At 42.7% G+C, this 20,915-nt stretch overlaps 1 protein-coding gene across 1 annotated transcript in view; it reads right to left on the reverse strand.

The window, feature by feature from the left end:
- Positions 1 to 592: 592 nt before the first annotated feature.
- Positions 593 to 20,915, reverse strand: part of POLR1D (RNA polymerase I and III subunit D) — a 45,188-nt gene continuing 24,865 nt past the window's right edge. Inside the window, exons 2-3 of the mRNA XM_059144667.1 lie at positions 16,764 to 16,838; positions 593 to 2,350 (exon numbers count right to left, since the gene is read on the reverse strand). Coding sequence (XP_059000650.1) covers positions 2,083 to 2,350; positions 16,764 to 16,838 — 343 coding nt within the window. The 3' untranslated portion in view covers positions 593 to 2,082. The remainder of the gene's footprint in view (positions 2,351 to 16,763; positions 16,839 to 20,915) is intronic.

Below are 20,915 nucleotides of genomic sequence, written 5' to 3' on the forward strand. Positions count from 1 at the left end.
AGACTGAGGCGGAAGCACCCGGTACTTCCTTCTCTACTTACTGCTAAATTAGGGACTCAGTCCAAACAGCCTGGTTCCCAGGTGAGGAAGACGTCCTCTGGAGAAGCCACCAGTGAGGGCCCCGGATTCAACTTCTCCACCGCCTGTGCTGGGCTGTGGGAGCTCCACAGACCCTCATGCTGGAGGGCAGACAGGATGGAGGCCGAGGAAACTCTCGGCAGGGCCTGCGCGGGAACGCAGCCGCAGGAGGTGGCCAGTGAGTGTCAGATCTCAGGACCAGGAACCTCCAGCAACGTGCACTGTCTACATGGTGAAAGAACAGATCATTTGCTCTTGACATTTATAGACAGGAAACCACGGCTGCTCTTGATGAAAGTTTTAAAGATTCAGAGAATTTTCAGAAGTGGAACAATTCCTTTTAAAGGCAAAGTGACTCTGCAGAACACTTGTCCTTGAACATGATTAAATAAGAAAGGTTTAGCAGGAGTGGGAAGAGAGGTTTCCCTTAAGTATTAGAATGTACTCACTAAAATCATTTTCTTTTATAGAATAATGAACTTGGCAGTTTGCTCTACACAGGAGAACAAAGACAATTGATACAATCCAACTTTATTTTACTTCATTATAACAAGAATTTTCAAAAACTCATGACTCTATGCTATTTCTAGTGTTTAAATACAAAACGTTCCAAATGTAGCACAAACAGCGTAAGCTAATGCATAAATGGATTTGGATGAAGTCCTATGAACCAAATTATTCCTTTTTGTATGTTTGAAAGCAAAGCGTGTTGCCATGTTGTTGAAAAGTCATAGGATGAGGCCCTGGGGTCTTTGGCGGGGAGGCCGGTGGGTCAAGTGAGAAACCCTGGGGTTTGTCCCTCCTGAGCTTTAGCTCTGAGTGGACTGAGGGTGTGGCCAGCGGCTTGATGGGCAAAGCCAGTCCTTGGTCTATTCTAGTTTCTCTTATAAACACCCCGAAGCTAACTTTTCGGATGTGCTCTTTTCTAACATTGAGAAAGGGCTTTTCTTGGCTGCCAGGAAGCAGGGAGCAGGCTGTGGTGAGTGATTATCTGGAAGCAGCCAGGCATAAGCTTAGATGCTTTGGAAAAGTGGGGCGGGGTGGGGAGGGACAGAGAGACAGATTCTTCTTCCTTTTGTGGACTGGGGAAGAGGGTACTTGGTGACATTTTCCTGAGTCTGAAAGGAAGAATACAGGTTTGAAAAGTTTGGAATTGTGCATTAAAACAGAGACACATCCATATTGGGGAAACAAAACAAAACAGAAAAAGGCATAAACATACTTTTATTTCAAATTAAGATTTCTGAAACTATACTTGTTGTATTATAGTCTGTAACTAAATAAGACATAGCACTAAAATAATTCAGTTAATTTTAACTTTTGAGGGTTTTTTTTTTTAAAAAGCACCACTTAAAACTTACATATTCCCCCCAAAAATTAAATATAGAAAAGTCATTCTACCATCGGAGTGAGTTTGAGAATGCACTAGGAAACAACAGGGCCAATTTTTCAACCTCTGGTTATTGATAGGGAACACTAAATTCAAAGCCAGTTTGAGAATTTCCTACATTGCTCACTTACAGGAAAACAAAACAAAGAGTTTCATAGTAAATTTCTAGCCCTTGGAGGGCTAACCTGTTTTCCTGACTGTGGGTTACTGGCCAGATGACCTCTGAATTTTAACTTCATCATCCAAAAAGATAACATATAGGATTTCCAAGGGTTTTATTTTTTTGAGGAGAACTAAGAAATGATCACAATTGTAACACACATAAAAAAAAAAAAAGTCGGAACTAGTCGGAACGATGTCTGAAAACTTTTAGTCTTAGATTTATTTTGAAACCAACTTCCAAACAAGAGGGAATGAAGGAGCCAAAACTTGCTCCCACACCTTCTGAGCAAGTCCCTTTGGACTCATTTCCTTGTCACTGCAGCCAAGGACCGACTATGAAAGTCACTCCTGGGCGCTTGCTCAAGGCCTGTCCTCAAAGCCTCGCCCACACCTCCCCATCCCCCCAGTACCCCCCAGTCCCAGAGGAGACAGCGCTGGGGGCTGCGGCCACCTCATCGCTTGGTGGAGCGCTTCTCATACTTCTCCTGGCCACCGCGCTTCCTGTGTGGGGAGTGGCCACCACCGCCCCGGGCCTGGAAGCTGGGCTTGTAGGGGTGGCCTCTGTGCTGCTTCCGGTTCTCTTCTTTCTGGCTCTGGCTTTTGGAGGGTTCCTTGCTGCCCTCTTTTTGCTCAGGGTCTTGCTCTTTATGGGATGGCAGCGTGTTCTTGATTGTGTTAATCAGAAATCTCTTATTTGTACCAGCGAGAGGACACTTCATCCTGGGGAGGAAAAAGAGAGAACATTCTCAAACCGAATCATTTGCTCCAGAGCTGCACCCACCGGTCATGGGTTCCTGCCAAAGAATTCTGTGTCCACAGAATCAAGTTTCTGAATACGTTCAGCTTTCCTTGCATGCCACCTAGTGTAAACTGTGAGTACAGGGGGGAAAAGGCAAGACATTTGGAATTCTCCAGCTCGACCGATCTGCCCCTTCCTTATTGGGACTAACTTTCCCACCACTATGCCTGTGCAGGTCTTGGCCACAATGTGAAAGAACAGGATTCCTTCTATTTTCTCCCTGAATAATAGATGCCTGATTTGACTATAATCTGCATTTCTGAGCTAAATTGATCGTGGCTTGTTTTTAATTACCAAAGAGTGACAGTGAAGTCCCTCTCTGAGGAACAAAAAAAGTATCTGTTGCCATATCTTGGATGCTGGGGCTCAGTACAGCAGAAAAAAAAATTATCCAAAGAATCTATGAAAATGCAATAGTCACATTTTATCTGTAAAATAATCTCACTTTCCATATCAGGCTTTTAGTTTGTGTTCTGTTGGTGGGGTACTTCAAGGAGGCCTATGCTCTGGGTCAGTTTCTGTGTAGTATATATTTAAGCAGCTGGTGATTCAAGTTTACCCAAGAGACAGGATGTAACTAATTAAATTATTATTTAGCATGCTTATGTATATACTACAGTATTATTTTTTCTTTTTCAAGTGCATAAAGCTTTCATCTGGGGGAAGAAAACCCCCCACACAGATGAGAACCTGCATATTTCTCTTGACCTTCGGCTGTCTGTTACACGATGGGCTGTTTTAGGAGGATACTGACCCCCCCAAATCATGTCACTCAGAGTGGCTGGCATTAAGCAAAGATGAATGTAGGATTCTAGAATCTCCATTTTTGTGTCAAACTTGGGATAAAAAAGAGAATCCCACACACTACTCCAAAATCAACCCAGCAGTGCCCCCACCAGGGCGATTTTATTGTCTAGGACCCTATCAGTGAAATGTGAGCAGATATTAGGTTCATAGCACTTACAGGGGTCAGACCAGCTCAAGCAATCAGAAATGGCATCAAACCTGGAAGTAAAATATGGAGAAAAAGAAGAGAAAATGTTTCCTGTAGCAAATAAGCAATTCTTGCGCCTCTAGGAACAGAGAAAATCTCTGAGAAGAATCAAAGGTGCTGTAGGGACTTGATGTGCAAGTGTGCTTCGGGCTCAGGCCGGGAGAAGTGAGGAGAGAAGGAGCTAGAACAAGGAGAGAAAGGAATGGAGAGAGCAGGGCAGTGGACTGTAGTAGGAGCAGCGGGAACACTTAGAGGGGGTGGCGACCCTGGAGTTTTTGTTTTGTTTTTCTTTTAGTGCCGGAGTTTAGAAGTCATGGTGAATGAGATGAGGAGTGAAGAAGAAAGGCAGTGACAAAGCTGTGATGTCGTGAGGGCACTACACCGTGGAAGTCCCGGGAGCCCTATGGGGCTTCACTTAGCTTCCAGAGAGAGCAACCACTAGACCTAGATTCAGAAGAGTATGGCACACTGATGTCACCAAAGAGCATAATAGGGCTGGCCGGTAGGACAGAAGTGCCCCTCTTTGCCAAATGTGGCCCCATACTTAGTGCAGGAGCAGAATCGTTGGAATGAGTAAGTGGACGACGTGTGTCTCTCGGCTCTGGGAGGCCATGTCCAGCCAGCTCCACAAGCATTCTGCGATCTTTTCCCTGGAGTGGGCCAGCTCAGTGCTGGTGAAACTGGTCAGTCCTTCTCTGGATTAGACATATGAGGAAAGGCAAGTATTACCAGATGGGACAATAATCAAAACAAAACCTTTGGTAACTCCTGGTGAATTCTGCTCTATTTTGCTCTCTTCCAAGGGAGATCACCTTTCCCACCATCTGCTCATCCTAGATGAACAAAGCTCTTCTGCTAGAGACCCTCGGAGTTCCTGCTAAGAGTTGGGGAGTGGGGACTGCCCTGGTGACAGCAAGCGAAAGAGCTGGTCAGAGAATGGGAGGACTTTCTAGAATCAAGCCACAAGAAAAGTGGCCTTTACATCTCTTTTTTAACATTAGAGATGGGATTTTTAATGTTCGTTGTGCCTAAGAATCTATTCCAGGTGAGGAGTCAAGAGCAGCTGGGAGAGAATTTGGTTTACCTGGTGGCGGTGGGGGGTGCTGAGAGTGACTGCTCCCAAACATGCCAGGACATGCTTTTGAAATGACAGTGAGTGTTTACGTATACTTGTAATAAGTAAGGCAGGACAGTGAGGTAGAGAGGTGTCTGCAAGCAGATATGGATGTACGAGTAGTTAATGAGTCCATATAGAGAAATTATGAAATCTGTAATGAAAGTATCACAGCGTAAGGAGTCTAACAGAGCTGCCAACATCTGTGGAAATCCGCTGGGAGGGAACTGCTCTAGCCTTCGGCTGGTAACTTATTTTGCTGAACCTCACAGCTGGGTGTTGCATTGCTATAAACACATACAACATGGTACTGGCTGAGCATACGTGCTCTGAAGCCACACTATCTATCAGATTGAACCCTGAGCATGTTACATAGTCTCCCCATTGCCTCGTATCTGTTAAATGTGGGATCTTAACAGTGACTATCTTCATGGAATGCTTGCGGACCAAATGAGTGAGTGCTTAGAATCATACTAATATATAACAAGCTCTTGGTACACATTAGCTCTGGTTTATATCCTGGCTCTCCTCATTAGCTTTGTGACCAAGGGCAAGTTACTTAACTCCCCTGTGCATCAGTTTTCCCCATTTTTAAACAGGAGTAATAGAAATATCGGCCCAGTGGGAGGATTTATTGACATGCATACAGCACTTAGCACAGGACCTGGCCCACGGTAAATCTTCAGTATATGTTACCGATGGGGCTATAGTTTCTTATCCACCATTCCAAAATATTAAAACTTTTGAAAATCAAGTTCTCTATATGATGCTGAAACTCGTTTGGCAGCAAAATCTGGCCTAACCTGACACTGGGCTGTTTATGTCTAGTCTTTATCGCAGTTAGCATAAGCGTATGTGTGGGGACAGAAATGATCATGTGTTGAACAAGAATCCCTGGGGGCATTTGTAGTACATACTGGGTATGCTGATGTACCTTTCTAAAATGTGAAATTATCTCAACTTAGAAACTTGGAGGGATTCAAGGGTTTTCAACAAGGGATTGTGGACCATTATTATTATTATTATTATTCATTCTCTTCATGAAAAAGAATATAGATAGCACATCAGTTAATACAGCAGGGACTTCTCCTTGAGAGCAACTCAAGATAACATGCTAAAGTCTCAGACGACTTGAGAAAAGAAGCTAACCAAGAACAGAGCAGGCTAGCTGATGTTCCTCAGTGAAAAAAATTAAAAACAAACAAAACCTGAGCCATCAGGAAAAAGTCAATGAGCCCTTATAGAAATTTTCATAAAAATGGTTAAAATGAAAAAGTGTTGGTACTCTGGGGCACCTGGGTGGCTCAGTCGGTTAAGCTTCCGATTCTTGGTTTCGGCTTAGGTTCTGGTCTCATGGCTGCTGGGATGGAGTCTAGTGGTGAGCTCACACTCAGTGGGCTTCGGATATCCTCTCCGTTTGCTCCCTCTCCTGCTCGCACACATGTGCACCCTTTCCCTCTTATAAATAAATCTTAAAAAAAAAAAAAAGTTTTGGTGGGCTGCCTCAGTGGCTCGGTCATTAAGTATCTGCCTTGGGCTCAGGTCATGATCTCATAGGGCTCCCCACTCAGACAGGAGCCTGCTTTTCCCTTTCCCACTGCTTGCTACTCCCCCTACTTGTTTGTGCTTTCTCTCTGTCAAATAAATAAATAAATTTGTTTAAAAAAAAAAAAAGTTTTGCATTTCCTCATACTGTGTAAGCCCTGTAGATGCTCTTCAAATAGAACACTGAGGGCTGGGGTATGTAGGTGATTTCCGAAGTCTGTCCCAGTTTTAAAATTCTCTGCTTGTATTCTGCCTGTTAAACCCTTTAGAAAATTACTCTCCTCTCATTCATCCCATAAGAAAATTCATTTCTGGGCCACCTGGGTAGCTCAGTTGGTTGAGCATCTGACTCTTGATTTCAGCTGGGATCACGGTCTTGGGGTTGTAAGATCGAGCCCTGCATTGGGCTCTGTGCTCGGCGTGCAGTCTGCTTGGGATTCTTTCTCCCTCTTCCTTTACCTTCCCAGCAATAAATAAATACATAAATACATAAAATCTTAAAAAGAAAAAAAGAGAAAACTCATTTCATCGATGTGTCTTGTTTCTCAGCTCTTTCTTGGTGCCATTTTCCCCCAGACTTGAGATGACATGATAAGCTCGCGTTAGGTATGCACCATTCCAGAGCTTTTCATGTCTGCATTGAGGTAAAACCCGGGCCCTAGAGTGAGAGCACAGGCTGGGGCTGCTCAAGGTACCTGCACTATATAACATCACTAGCTATGTCCCGAGACATGCTGCTGTGGTTGGGGACCCAAGAGGCCACCAGATGGAGCGGCTGCTTCCCTGTCTGCAGCTCTGACCCACACAATGTCAGCTTCCTCACCCTGGTCAGCTGTTTTTATTTTTGGTTTTAGAAAGGTATATTAGCTCATGTGGAAGGAACTGATGTAAGTATAAACAGATACAAAACTCTAAATATAATAAGACTGCTTACAGCTGCACTGGGAGAGTACTGAGGACAGCACTGTCAGACACAGGGTCTGGCATTCTCACTCTGGTAAACTTTAAAAGGCAAGTGCTTTACTTCACTTCCAAAGCTGTCAGCCCAGCTGTGGAGGCTTCTGCAGTCCCCAGGAGAGGTAGATTCCTGGAGAATCTGCCATTAGAGAGACCTGCGGACTGACTGAGGCTGGGATTGTAAGCTTTTCACTTCTCTCTCTCTCTTTCTTTTTGAATGAGTACATGATATAACATAATGTGTAAAAATAAGGCACTTCCTCCTTACAATGATCATATTTGACTTAGGAAAAACAGTAGACTGTAAACAAACTTAGAGAACAGAAAAGGAAGAGATATGTAATTTTTTTCTTTCCGGTTTTAATAGTTTTTATCTTTACTGCTAAAGGATAGAAGTAGTAATATCTAGCATGCTACACAGTCAGACCTGCCAGTTTTTAAAAAGAAGATGTTATTTATTTTAGAGAGAGAAGTGGGGAGGGGCAGACAGAGACAGAGTGTCTCAAGCAGACCTGGCTGAACTTGGAGCCTGACATGGGGCTCGATCTCAGGACCCGGAGGTCACCAGAGCCGAAACAAGAGTTGGACGCTTAACTGACTGAGCCATCCAGGTGCCCCAGACCTGCTACTTTTGGATTCTAAAATAGTTCCATGAACATGACCCATCAGCTATTGGTACGTGATCACTAACCAGTGGGAATGATAACATTGCAGACACCGGCTTCCATGAAGTAATCGTCCCATGCCATCACGTTACTGACGTCACCTTGTTCCACTTCTCCAACCATCCAACACTTTATGGGCAGACAAGAGATGAAGAAAAGCAATGTATCTGAGATCCCAAGCTGGTAGGATTGGAATCGGAGGGTCTGATGCTGAGGTCCACCCTCCCAAATCGGGTTGGGAGAGCTGTGTGGAAGCTTGTTCCCACGATCCCTAGGCCTCTGTTTCCCTAACCACAAAAATAAAATTCATAATTTCCCAAGGCCTGTTGTACTTCACAGATGTCCACACCAAGTACAGTTAGAACGTTTTCTGTCTCTGTCCTAGCCTTGCCCGTGTCAGTGACTCTCCACCTGACACGGTGTACAGATCTGCTTCTTGCTGCCCGTGCTGGGCAGAGCAGTCTTGGCAGCAGGCATGCCAACAGGCTCTTCACCTGTGGTTTCTTTGCCTCACTGCTCTGGCCACTGACTGGCCACCTGCTTATGCCACAGCGGGTCTCTGTCTCTCTCTGCTCCTTCTTCCCGATCCAGGATGGTGTCGGGAGGGCATTAGGCTGGGTCCTGCAGTGAAGATAAATCCCAGGCTATCTGTCTACATATTTGTGGTCGGTAGAAGACCACCAAGAGGAACAGAGTATGTGTGAGGATAAAGCTCAGAAGCAGGTATGTGAATAGTGGTGTCCAGAGAGAGACGACAAGGCCGCTGTCCTTGACCTCCAGCTCCGTTAGCTACACACATTATTTCCACGGCGATGTGATGGAGCGGGACTCCATCACACACACGGGGCTCTTGACTCTCTTTCATAACTGGATCTGAAAGGCTGGGGGCAGCTGTGGGCAGCTGAGGGCAGGGAGCACTGACGAGCCTGCAGCTGTCGGACAGTAACACACGGAGAGAGGTGGTGTGGTACAAGGATTCATCCGGGCATGAGAAAGCAAACGGTGATCCATTCAGCAGCAGTTAGCTTGCTGGGGCCCTTTGGGGCCCATGTTCTTTAGCTGTAGAGTAAAGGCTTTGCATCTCTGTGCCTGAATTTATGCCAAGAGCCTAGTCCGTGAGTCAGTCTGAAACGGGAGCCCTTCCTTCTCCGCCTGCTGGTTCTAGCACGCTGCGTTGTGCTTACCTGCTCACTTGTCCATATCCACCGATGGATGAACAACTTGAAGGCCAGGACAGGGAGTCTTCCTTACTGCTGCCTGAGCCTGGCCTCTTAATATATCTCCTGGCGCTCAGTCAAATGAATTAAAAAAAAAGTGCCTGCATAAAACTTGAGAGATAACCAACAGCTGATGAGATACAAAGGAAGAACCACATGGATGATTCTTCCCCTTATCACCAGAATGACCACCAACACTAAACAGGAAAGCACCCAAAAAGGCCCTTCTCCTTAAAACTGGGTTAAAAAAACCCTGAAGACTCATTTTCTGTCAAACTTTGTAACTCTTCGTACCGTATATAAGCCTTTCCACACATAAGTCTGAGGTTCTGTGAGCACTAGACTCCAAACTTACAATTGGGCTACAGGTCAGCTGATGTGAGTGCGACTAGAATAAAAACAGCTTTGTGGACAACGAAGCTGGGTGCATTTCTGAAATTTGTGCTTATAAATTCCTTTGTGTTGACGAAAAAGAAGTCATATGGGCCCATACTTCAGCTCCCTTGAGGCCTCTGTCAAGAACAGCTTCTGAAGAGATTCTTTTGCTGAAATACATCCACGGAAGTACAGAGCACCAAATGGTCTCTTTCTTTATAAAATAAAAAATGGCATTCTGTGGCATTTTCTTTAGTTCAGCAATCTCTTTCTGGCAATGGTTCAACTACCTCACTGAGATCTTTTCATGGACTATCGAGGAGGAAAAAAAATGGCACTCTCGTTCTATTTTCAACTTTAAAGCAAATATAAAGTTCTTCTAGATGCTTAGAAAAACACACCGTGGCCCACAAGTAAGCAACAGATTGTCTCCTCCTTTAAGATCTGTCCCAGAAGATGTGTTGATGTGGATGGAACTTGGGACTCCCCTGTCTGAGCGCCCAGCTACCCAAGTGCTATGGAGCCACCTGCCCATGGGAGAGGTGTGGGAGTGCTTTCCATTCTGCAGAGCAGGCTGCTTCCTTTCTTTACAACACACAGGGACTGTTACTGTGGTTTTCAAATTTGTGTGCACTTTAGAATCACCTGGGTATCTTTTTAAAACCCCAAGCTCAGGCCACACCCCAACTGATAATCAGTGATGGTGGGACAGAGACATTAGTATTTTGGGAGCTTCTCAGATGATTTCAAAAGTGCAGATAAGTTTGGAAACCACTGGATTAGTAGTTACAAGTTTTTATTGATTTACACACGCCCGCACACATGCACGCTCACTGAAACAGATGGAAAACCAGTTATCCTCCCAGGACGAGCACGATGGGGAAGATGTTCTTTGTCTCAGCACCAGGGAGCAGACGCAAGTCATGGCTGTCCTTCAGTCAGACCTGTTTGCGTAGCCCGCATTGGTCAGGGTGTCCTGAACCAAGAGCTGCCTCCAGGAAGAGGGCCTGTGCGAATGTTTGAACAGTAAGTGAACTGGCTGGTTATTTAGATGTGAGTGAGCCTGTCACTTCAAGGAGAACAACTCACAGTTTTTACTGGCAATGATAGAACTTGAATTTTCAAGTGCAAGAAAATTAGACTTTTGGAAAACTGTGCACTTGACAAGTTCCCAACATTTAAAAGGCTTTTCTGATGAGATTAATGGTAGTAGTTACAAATGTATTCCTTTAATATCATATAATGAAATGTGTTAACATTTGGAGGATGACTCCCTGAACCAGCATTTTTGAGACGACCATTGCATGATGTTACAAAATCATGTATGAGGAGAAGATTCGGTCAAAGTGTAAGGTAGATGAAGGGATTTTTATTATAACAGAACATGAAGAGTCTACATTAATAAAAAGAATGTTAAGAAACTACCACTCATTGAGGTTATTTGCAAAGTTTTGATGAAGGATTAAAGAATACCATAAATTTTCAGGAAAGGCTATTGAAATACTTCTTCCTTTTCCAAATATACATTGGTGTGAAGTTGGATTTTCTTCATATACTTTAATCAAAACAACAGGTTGTAGAGGCTTACATGAACTCCCAGGTGTCTTTTATAAGGGGGATGAGGAGGTTTACAAAAATATTAAAAAGAGTATCACTTTAACGCAGTATTTTTTCCCCAAAATACAGTTATTTTTTATAAAATATATACCATTCCCTTTAACATGTAAGGCTTATTATTTTTAAATACATTAATAAATAAATCCTTTAAAATTGCTCACTTTAAATTTCAAATACAGTAAATACTGATAATCCACATAAAAAAGGTTCTTTGTCATTGTCAATAGTTTTTAAGTGTGTAAAGGACCCTAAAACCAAAAAGTCAGAGGACTGCCATTACAAGACAATTGAGAAAAATAGCCATGTCAGCAGGAATTCTTATCCTGTAGACTAACGGGAAGTTGGAAGTTTCAGATCCTGTTTTCCCAGGATGCTCCTCTTCTAAGTTTGGAATGCTTTACTTGGCCTGCCATCTCTTACTCCCTCTTCAATATGCTTCTTCTTCCTTCATGGGAAGAGCTGCCAGTTGTCCCCCAAATAGCCATTCTTCCTTTCTTCTACAGTAAAAGAACCCCAGATATTCATCTGGCACATGACTTCCTGGGGGAAAAAGACTGAATTCCTGACGGTGTAGCTGAGCTGGGTAAAGACATGAAATGAAATTCTGACCAATGGGGTATATGTAGAAATGGTGTAGGCAACCTCCGGGCAGTGCCTTTAAGTGGGGGTTGGGGGGCACCTTCCTTCTTTTCTTCCCTTCTACTGACTGAACTGGGGAAGGAATGGCTGCTACCGTAATAGACCATGTGGAAAAGCATCACACCCTATGGCTGGGAGATGTAGAAAACTGTAAGAGACAACTTTGTGGAACTGCTGTCCTTACTGGTATAAAGCCCAACGCACACATCAGTACTCACACAAATGGCAAGATGACCTGTGCCCATGGTAACTCTCTCCAGGGGAAACAGAGATGACACTGATCAACTAGTTTTTTCACTAGCAGAAAGTTCTGCTAAGACAGTAAGTGGCAGAAAGATTGTCAGGATAAATGACTTCCACCGGAGAAATGCCTAGAAGCCACTGATCTCCTTGAACACTCCTAACGCAGCAAGAACCCTGACTGACATGTTCTTATTCCTGGCCAAGCCATGAATTCATGATTTAGCTCTCCACTGATTGTTTCACACACAGTACTGGATTGGACCAGTGGCTGCGGTCAACCTGGTCACAGTCCTGCCTTACACTGAACACCTAAGCAGCCTGCCCCTAACCAACTTTGTACCAATTTAATTCACTGGAGTAGAGGCACCTTTAACTCTGTAAAGGACAGAGGGGGACTAGAAAGAAGGTAAGGGCAGATCCAACTAACACTGACTGCTGCATGATGGGAATCGTGCAAATATTTCCAAACATCCTATCTCACCAAATCTGTATAACTATCCTAAGATGATTACATATGTTACATACAGATTGACTCACACTGGATTATTTCATTTTCTATCACTTCATCCATAAATACATCAGAATGAACTTCTGAAAGATAGTAACTTTAAAAAATGAAGTAACATCAAAACCACTATCACACCTAAAAAATCCACATTAATTTCTAAATATCATCAAATACCCTAACTGTTTCCTAAATGTCTTTTTATAGTTACTTTGGATAAGGATCCAAATAAAGTATACATTTTATTTGATGTGCCTCAAATCTATTAATTCATAGGATATCCCTCCTTTTCTCTGCAATTTATTTGTTAAGGAAACTCGGTTGTTTGTCCTGTAGAGTTCCCCACATACAGGATTTTTGTGATTTCATCCCCGTGGTGTCAGTTACCGTGTTCCTCTGCCCTCGGTACTTCCTGCGAACTAGTAGTTCTAACTGGAGATCTGATCAGATTTGGGTTCAATCCTTTGACAAGGGTATCTCATAAATGGTGGTGTGCTCTTCCCTACTGCATCTTTTCGTGGCACGGAGATGGGTCAGTGAGTTCAGATGTGGTCAGCCTGACCTGTCCCAGAACTGTCCCCAGCAACTCCTTATCTGGTAGGGTTAGTGGCCAGTGACCTTTGCCTAGGCCCAGTGTATCTTTAGGAATTGCAAATGAGGACTTTCTTTTTATTTTAAAAGGGATAATTCATACAGAATGGAATTTATCCTTTTTAAGTAACAGGTGTGAAGAGTTTTGACAACTGTACAAAGTTGGGTAATCATCACATTAGTCAAGATGTGAACTGTCTCTGTCACCCACAGAGTTCTGCAGTAAATCCCTTCCTTCTGTCCCCATTTCCTGGCAACCAAGGATCTGCTTTCTGTCCCTACATTTCTGGGTTTTCTAGAACACCACATAAGTAGACTCCCACACTGTGTAAGGTTTTGTGTCTGGCTTCTTTCCCTTAGAAGGGTGTCCCTGTGCAAGCTTCTATTCCTCTTTGTTAAGGAGCAGCACTGAATGTAGGGCTAGAACCTCAATTTGTTTATCCAGTCATCAGTTAGTGAACATCTGGGTTGTTTCCAGTTTTGAGCTGTCATGAATAAAAGTGCTACACATATTACTGTGCAGATTTTTGTGGGGGTTTCAGTTTTCAATTCCCTGGTAATTTTTTAGAAGAACTCTCTATGTATAAGAAACAGCCAGCTATTTTTCAAAATGGCTGTACAATTTTCATTTCTGCCAACAATATGTGAGGGTTCTAATTGTTTTATGTCCTCAGCCTTATTTGGTAGTCAGTCTTTTTAAATTTTAGATATTTTAGTGCCCGTATAGTGGTAACTAACTATGGTTTTAATTTGCATTTCTCTGGTAACCAATGTTTTGAGCATCTCTTCATATGCTGATTGGCCAATCCTACATCATTTTCAGTAAAGTGTTTCTTCAAATCTTTTGTCTATTTTTAAATCAGATTGTTTTCTTATTGAGTGGCTAAGAATTCAAATGATGCTCTTATTCTGTAATCCTTGTCCATTTAATAGATGTACTTTTTTTTTCTTTTTTGAAGATTTTATTTATTTATTTATTTGTCAAAGAGAGAGAGTGAGCACACAAGCAGGCAGAGTGGCAGGCAGAGGCGGAGAGAGAAGCAGGATCCCTTCTGAGCAAGGAGCCCGATGCGGGACTCGATCCCAGGACCCTGGGATCATGACCTGAGCCAAAGGCAGTGGCTCTGACTAGGCTACCCAGGCATCCTGGGTAGTACTTCTACAACAAAGTTTTTTTCAATAATTATTTGGTAATTCTGAGGTATAATTGGTACAGGGAACAGAATAAATGTTTTATTCTTCTTTTCTATTTGCCCATTTTATAAATAATGATTTGGTTCCATAGCATTCTCCAAAAGGGACCATTACGCTTCTTTTGTGATTATCATTATGACTTCATAGATTTTAAGTTTTCATGATAACTTTATTCTTCTTGGTGATCAAATTATCCCATCTAGTGGGAGACCTTTCAGGTTGTTTCTTGAGTCTTTCTGACCTCACTTTCTGGCTCCTTTTAACACATTTTCTGCCTATGTAGGAAGAGTTTGGCCTTATGCAGAGAGGTCTGGCCTCTGGGAGGTAATCTCAATTCTCAGAGGTAATGTTACATCTGACAGACCTGTCTTTGTTCTGGATAGATCTTAAGATGGGTCAGGCCCCACTTGATGGTCTTAGGGTAACAGCTGACCATGCCTCCTCCCCACTGCCCTCCCCCCACAAAAAAACCCCAAGCCTGTGATTTAGGGTGGGAGCTTTGGGTCATGTGGTCCATGTCAAACTGGAGATTGAGATCAACCATGTGAGCAATTAATCAATCATGCCTAAGCAATGGAATCCCAATAAAAAACTTTGAATACCAAGGCCTGGGTGAGCTTCCCTGATAAGCTGTGTGGGTAATGTATCCTGACTCTAGGGAGGAGACAACAGAAGTTTCACATTTAGAACCCTCGCAGACAATGCCCTTCATGCCTTTACTGGGGCTGATTTTAATCTGTATGCTTTCCCTGTAATAAACTGTAACTGTCAGTATCATAACTTTCTGTGAATTGTATGAATTCGTCAGTGACTTACGGAAGAGGAGGGTACTTTGGGGAACTTCCTGAATTTGCAGCTGGTATAAGAAGCTAGAGGGGCACCTGGGTGGCTCAGTGGGTTAGGCCTCTGCCTTTGGCTCGGGTCATGGTCTCAGAGTCCTGGGATCAAGCCCTGCATCGGGCTCTCTGCTCAGCAGGGAGCTTCCCCCTCTTTCTCTGCCTGCCTCTCTGCCTACTTATGATTTCTCTGTTTCAAATAAATAATTAAATGGGGCGCCTGGGTGGCTCAGTGGGTTAAGCCGCTGCCTTCGGCTCAGGTCATGATCTCAGGGTCCTGGGATTGAGTCCCACATCGGGCTCTCTGCTCAGCAGGGAGCCTGCTTCCTCCTCTCTCTCTGCCTGCCTCTCTGCCTACTTGTGATCTCTCTCTGTCAAATAAATAAATAAAAAATCTTTAAAAAAATAAATAAATAAATAAATAAATAATTAAAATCTTAAAAAAAAAAAAAAGGCAGCGAGGGCAGTCTGGGGACTGTGACCTCTAACTTGCTGTCTGGTGAACTCCAGGCACTGCCTCGGATCTGCAATCAGTTATTTTTCTAAGGTTCTTGGTCTTCTTTTAGTGAGAAGTGGTATTTATATATTGCAATCTGGATGCCAGGGGCACTCACTGCTACCAAGTGGGCGGTCATCATTTCTAGCACTTTTCCATGAACAGAGCTGGAAAAAGCTTTCCTTTTTCTTTCTTTCCTTCCTTCCTATCTTTCTTCTTCTTCTTTTTATTTTTAAGAGAAACTCTAGCATGGTTTTATACTGATATTTCCAATTCAAATTTAGGATTATAGGTTTTTACTTTGATTTTATATCTTTGTCTCTTTGACACTGGAGATGAGGGTATTTTTAGCAAATAAATATTTACTTTGTGTTATCCTGTTACATGATAATTTCAGAAAAACATCAGTATTGTTGACAATATGATGACTGAAAACAGTTTAGGATTTCTTGTTAGTTCTTTTGGGTACAGAGTCCAATTTCAGCTCTGAAGGAGTTCCTTTATGTGCGGCTAAGCCATCCACTAAATGGCTTTTTAGGTCTATTTGTTTTGTTTTGCTTGATTTTTAAGGATTGCCTTTTCCTTCTATTTATTTAACTTTGTTTTATATTTTATGTAAACCATATGCACGGTTCTAAGAGTCAAGTCTACAGAATGAGGTACATTCTGAAGTTACATCTAACTCTAATCATCCACAATCCGCCACCGTAGTAGGTTCTAGAATGTAGAACCTACTACGGTGGCGGATTGTGGAGTCAGCATATTTATTGAAGCCTGTGTTATGGCTAAAATGGATCTTAAAAATGCTTAAGATTAAATTCTTAAGGTTATATTCTTCCTTTGTTTCTAAACTTTTAAGTCTTAGGGCTCTGTTGTGTGTGTAGAAACTGTAAAGGCAAACTTTAGTTCTACACAGCTGAACTGTCACATAATATAAATACTTGCAAGTCGAATTTTAAAAAGAAATTTCCATTGACTAAGGACCATAACTAAAACAGAGATCCTCAAATAATGGACACTGATATCTCTCTCACACGGTGCCTCTGGGCAGTTGGTGCCTCTGGGCTTGTATTTATGTGTCTTCTGGGGTTCTGTGAACAAAGGCTTATTCATAGCGCTATAAGGGCTGCTCTCCTGTCCACACTCCCTGCCCTCTCCTTCCAGGTCTCAAAGCCCCCCCAGTGCTGACTTTCAGCAGTGCTCCCACTCTCCTGCTCGCCTCCGGGTGATTTCCTCCACAGTCACAGTTTTATATTCCCTCCATCTGCTAAAGACTTACATATCCACATCTTCAGCCAAGACTTTCTCTTTAATACTGTTTTAAGGAAGATTACTCAAGAACTTACCAACCCATAGGTCCCATAGTTTCTGCTCTCGTTTTCCCACGTTTTGCCTCTTTAAGCAGTTCTTCAATTGCTTTCCTGATGGGGAAAAAAAGAGATTTGAGAGGCAGTCACTCCACCAAATTCTGAAAAATCAGTTCTTTCCAACATCTATGACCTAGCAGAATGACCAGCTTTTGAAGCATAAAACTTCAAAATTGGGGAGAAATTTTTAAAATTTAAAACACGTGGTTGATAGTTTTGAAATATAAGTAACATTAAAAAGAAACTTTCTATACGAAGGGGAAAACACTGAAAATCAAAGACAAAATGACAAAAGCACATCCATATTTAAAATGTTCAAATGCATTATTATTCTAAGAAATAATAATGGACCCAACAAGGATAAGAATGTTTCTGGCCCTTAGTGAGAGAGAAGTGCATACTATTTGCACGGGGACTGCAGCTGATATAACATTTCTGGAGGACAGTTTGGCAACACGATAAAGAGCCTTCAAAATACCACATACCTGCTGACCTAGAAATTCTACTTTATCTACTTTATAGTGTGCATTGGGTAATTTTTTTAAAAAAGATTTTATTTATTTGACAGAGAGACAGCGAGAGGGGGAACACAAACAGGGAGAGTGAGAGAGGAAGAAGCAGGCTTCCTGCTGAGCAGGGAGCCTGATGCAGGGCTCGATCCCAGGACCCCAGGATCATGACCTGAGCTGAAGGCAGATGTTTAATGAATGAGCCACCCAGAAGCCCGGGATGATTTTTTTTTTTTTTAAAGATTTTATTTATTTATTTGAGACAGAGAGAGAGGGAGAGAGAGAGAGAGAGAGTTGACTCCCTGTTGAGCAGGAAGCCTGATATAAGACTTCATCCCAAGACCCCAAGATCATGACCTGAGCCAAAGGCTGACACTCAACTGCTCAATCAACTGACCCACCCGAGAGCCCCTGGATAATTTTTATTTCAAATTTATTTGCATTATATATTACATAGGAAAACATTTGGAGAAGTATTATCAAGATGGTAAGATGAGTTTCTGGGTGATTTTAAAGTTTGTTTTTTTTCTTTTTCTGAATGCTTTTCTACATTTTATATTTTTTTCAGAGTGAATCTGTGCTATTTGTGCCATTTTTAGAAAGATAATAATAATAAAAAAAATCTCCAGGAAATGTACTTATCAACCCTATTCTGAAATTCTACTATGTCCAAGGTACCATGCAAGGTGCTATGGGTAATAGAATAGGAAGATGACCATTCCTGACTTTACTATTACTTATGCTATGTAAGTATTAAAGTTAAGATAAGAGAGGAATGGGGTGCCTGTGTAGCTCAGTGGGTTAAAACCTCTGCCTTTGGCTCAGATAATGATCCCAGGGTTCTGGGATCAAGGCCCGTGTTGGGCTCTCTGCTCAGCAGGGAGCCTGCTTCCCCCTTTCTCTCTCTCTGCCTGACTCTCTGCCTACTTGTGATCTCTGTCTGTCAAATAAATAAATAAAATCTTAAAAAAAAGAAAGAAAGAAAAGAGAGGTATGAAGTTAGAGACAAATATAGTCCATAGATAGAATTATATATCTAATCACAAAATTTTGGAACTGGTAATTATGCATTGATTCTATATAAAAACATTTAATTATGCTATTATAGCACTACTACAGATACGATTTACATAATCCTCCAATGATGTGAACATTCTATGAATATTTCATAATGATTCTCATTTTATCGAAGCAGATAGCTTAAAAAAGCAAATATTATTTAAAGACTTATAATAAAATATAGCAGTCCTCTGCATCACCCTTCTCTACTCACCAAAAAAACTCAATCTCAACCCTTACGAAAAATCTGCTTCTCCTGGTATTTACCTCTAATTTCTATTAGTATGCTGTCAAACTATTTCACCACCCTCTTGATCTTCAACAAATCTATTTTGGTATAATTTATACATTTTTCAATAAACTCCTACTAACAGTGAGATCTTAAAAAAAAAAAAAAAAGTCTTTTCAGCTGACTCAGCAGCTGGACTCTCTCTGCTTCATCCTGGAGCGCCCACCCGACCATGTCAGCAAAGAACCAAATACTGACCACCTTAGGCACTGTCTGACGCCCTGGTCATGTTCAGTCAGACCGTGTTTCACAGCCCAGCCTCCTGGCATCAGGAATAGGTAAGTGCATCTGCTTACCACAGATCATCAGTCCACGAGGAAGACCCCAACTGCCTTATGGTCCCTCAAGCTGGACTTAGAACCAAACTGACATGAGACAGATTAACAGGAGAAAATCAAATTTAATAGTGTGCATAAGGGGAATCCATAGAGACAAGACATTTCAAAGACGGTGAGGCAGCATGAATGAGCTAAGGAGACAGGTGGGACCTGAGGATATAAAAGGGAGGAAGGCATTTAGCAAGAAGGTAAGAGGAGAAGTTTGGAAAAACAAGGTTGCTCTATTAGGCAGATCAGTTTTGTAGGTAAAGGGGAGTCTCAGTTACTAGCTCTCTGCCTGGTACAGGCTCTCCTTTCCAAAGTAAATTTAGGCAGTTGAGGGGAAGGCAGGGAGCTTTTTTCCCGGCATCTGCGAGGTTTTGGTTAACTCAAAATGATTTTTACACCAAGTGGCCCGTGTTGGGGCAGCTTGCCCTTGGTCTTTCTCCCATCTCTTTACAATAATAATAATGATAATGATAATAAAATATCCTCTGGATGTGATCTGAGGGCCTTGTCTCATCCAGTATTTCATGAAAAATGCATCCTATCTAGTTCCAGAGATCCTTTTTCACCCTCACAGATGTAAGTTAAAAAATCAAAGGGTAAAAATATTCCCAAAACACCTCCTCCCCCTTCCCATCAGTAAGTGTGGTAGTTTCTAAATAAAAGCAGGGACCCATCATACTTAGATCCGCCCATACTTAGATCTCTTCTCCTGACGGCAGAAAGTGAAAAAATCTTAAGGGAAAAAGCTTTTTGGGCAGCTCCCCAATTATGAACAAACTGTGTGTCAGTCACAAATAAACTAGAATGCATTTTCCCATAAAATCCATGGTAAAATGTTTCCCTAGCTCTCTTGGACCAGCCCACAAAAGCCCATTTGTGTCATAAGACAGCTGAAATGCTGCACATCTGCAGAAAACAATATTCAATTTAAGACCTGGCAGAGATCCCGAGCCCATATTCTAGGCACCTTCAAGACTTTCATGTTTGTTTGTTTTTTTTTTTTAAATTTGACAGAGACAGAGAGAGAGAGAGAGAGAGAGAAAGCGAGCAAGCACAAGCAGGGGGAGTGGCAGGGGGAGAGAGAGAAGCAGGCTCCCCACAGGCTCTATCCCAGGACCCTGGGACCATGACCCCAGCAGAAGGCAAACACCCAACCAACCCAGGTGCTCCAGAAGTTGATGTTTATATAGTTTTGATTTCATGTAAAACCATCTCCAGCACTGTCATTAGCTTTCTCTGCCATGATTTCAGAGATCTGACTTAATAAACACAGTCAAATAGAAGAGAAGGTATAGGTATGAGAAAGGGTGACAAGGTAGAAGGAATTCACTTGTGACAGAAGAGAGGGGCACGCTCAGTCCCTAGCAAGCATGGGAGGTGGGGCCCCACTGCCCCAGCTGGAGTGTAATCAAATTTGGTATTTGTGATTGGTTTAACACCATGTAACGTTGGCATGGAGCTTTACTGTTGGCAAAGTGCCATCCTATCTGAACAGGACAACATAGTTATGGTGACTAGTTTACAGTTTGAGTAAAGTGGTACCCTGCCTAACTTGTCTAAGGCAGCACTGCTAGTAATCCTGGAGGAGGAGTAGGGGAGAGGGGACCAGGAAGGGAGAGAGGGGACAGGGGACCAGGGAGGGAGAGAGGGGACAGGGGACCAGGGAGGGAGAGAGGGGACAGGGAGAGGGAGGGGGCAGGGGAAAGGACAGAGAGTGGAGGAGGGAGAAAAATCCACCAAACAAAATGCCCCCTGCACATGCTTAAAGGCTACACGTGCTCTGATCTTCTCCACAAACATTTGCACAGCAAGCCCTGAGGAATGTTTCCCCTTAATCATTAAAGGCAAAAAACAAGATAAAGGGGGGAAGCGAGGCCTAACAGAGCTGCCGCTGCGTCTGCACTCACTTGGAGAACCGGAGAGGCGGAGGAAGGAAGGACTCTGCACT

This window comes from Mustela lutreola, chromosome 13 (assembly GCF_030435805.1).
Source record: "Mustela lutreola isolate mMusLut2 chromosome 13, mMusLut2.pri, whole genome shotgun sequence".
Taxonomy (NCBI): Eukaryota; Metazoa; Chordata; class Mammalia; order Carnivora; family Mustelidae; genus Mustela; species Mustela lutreola.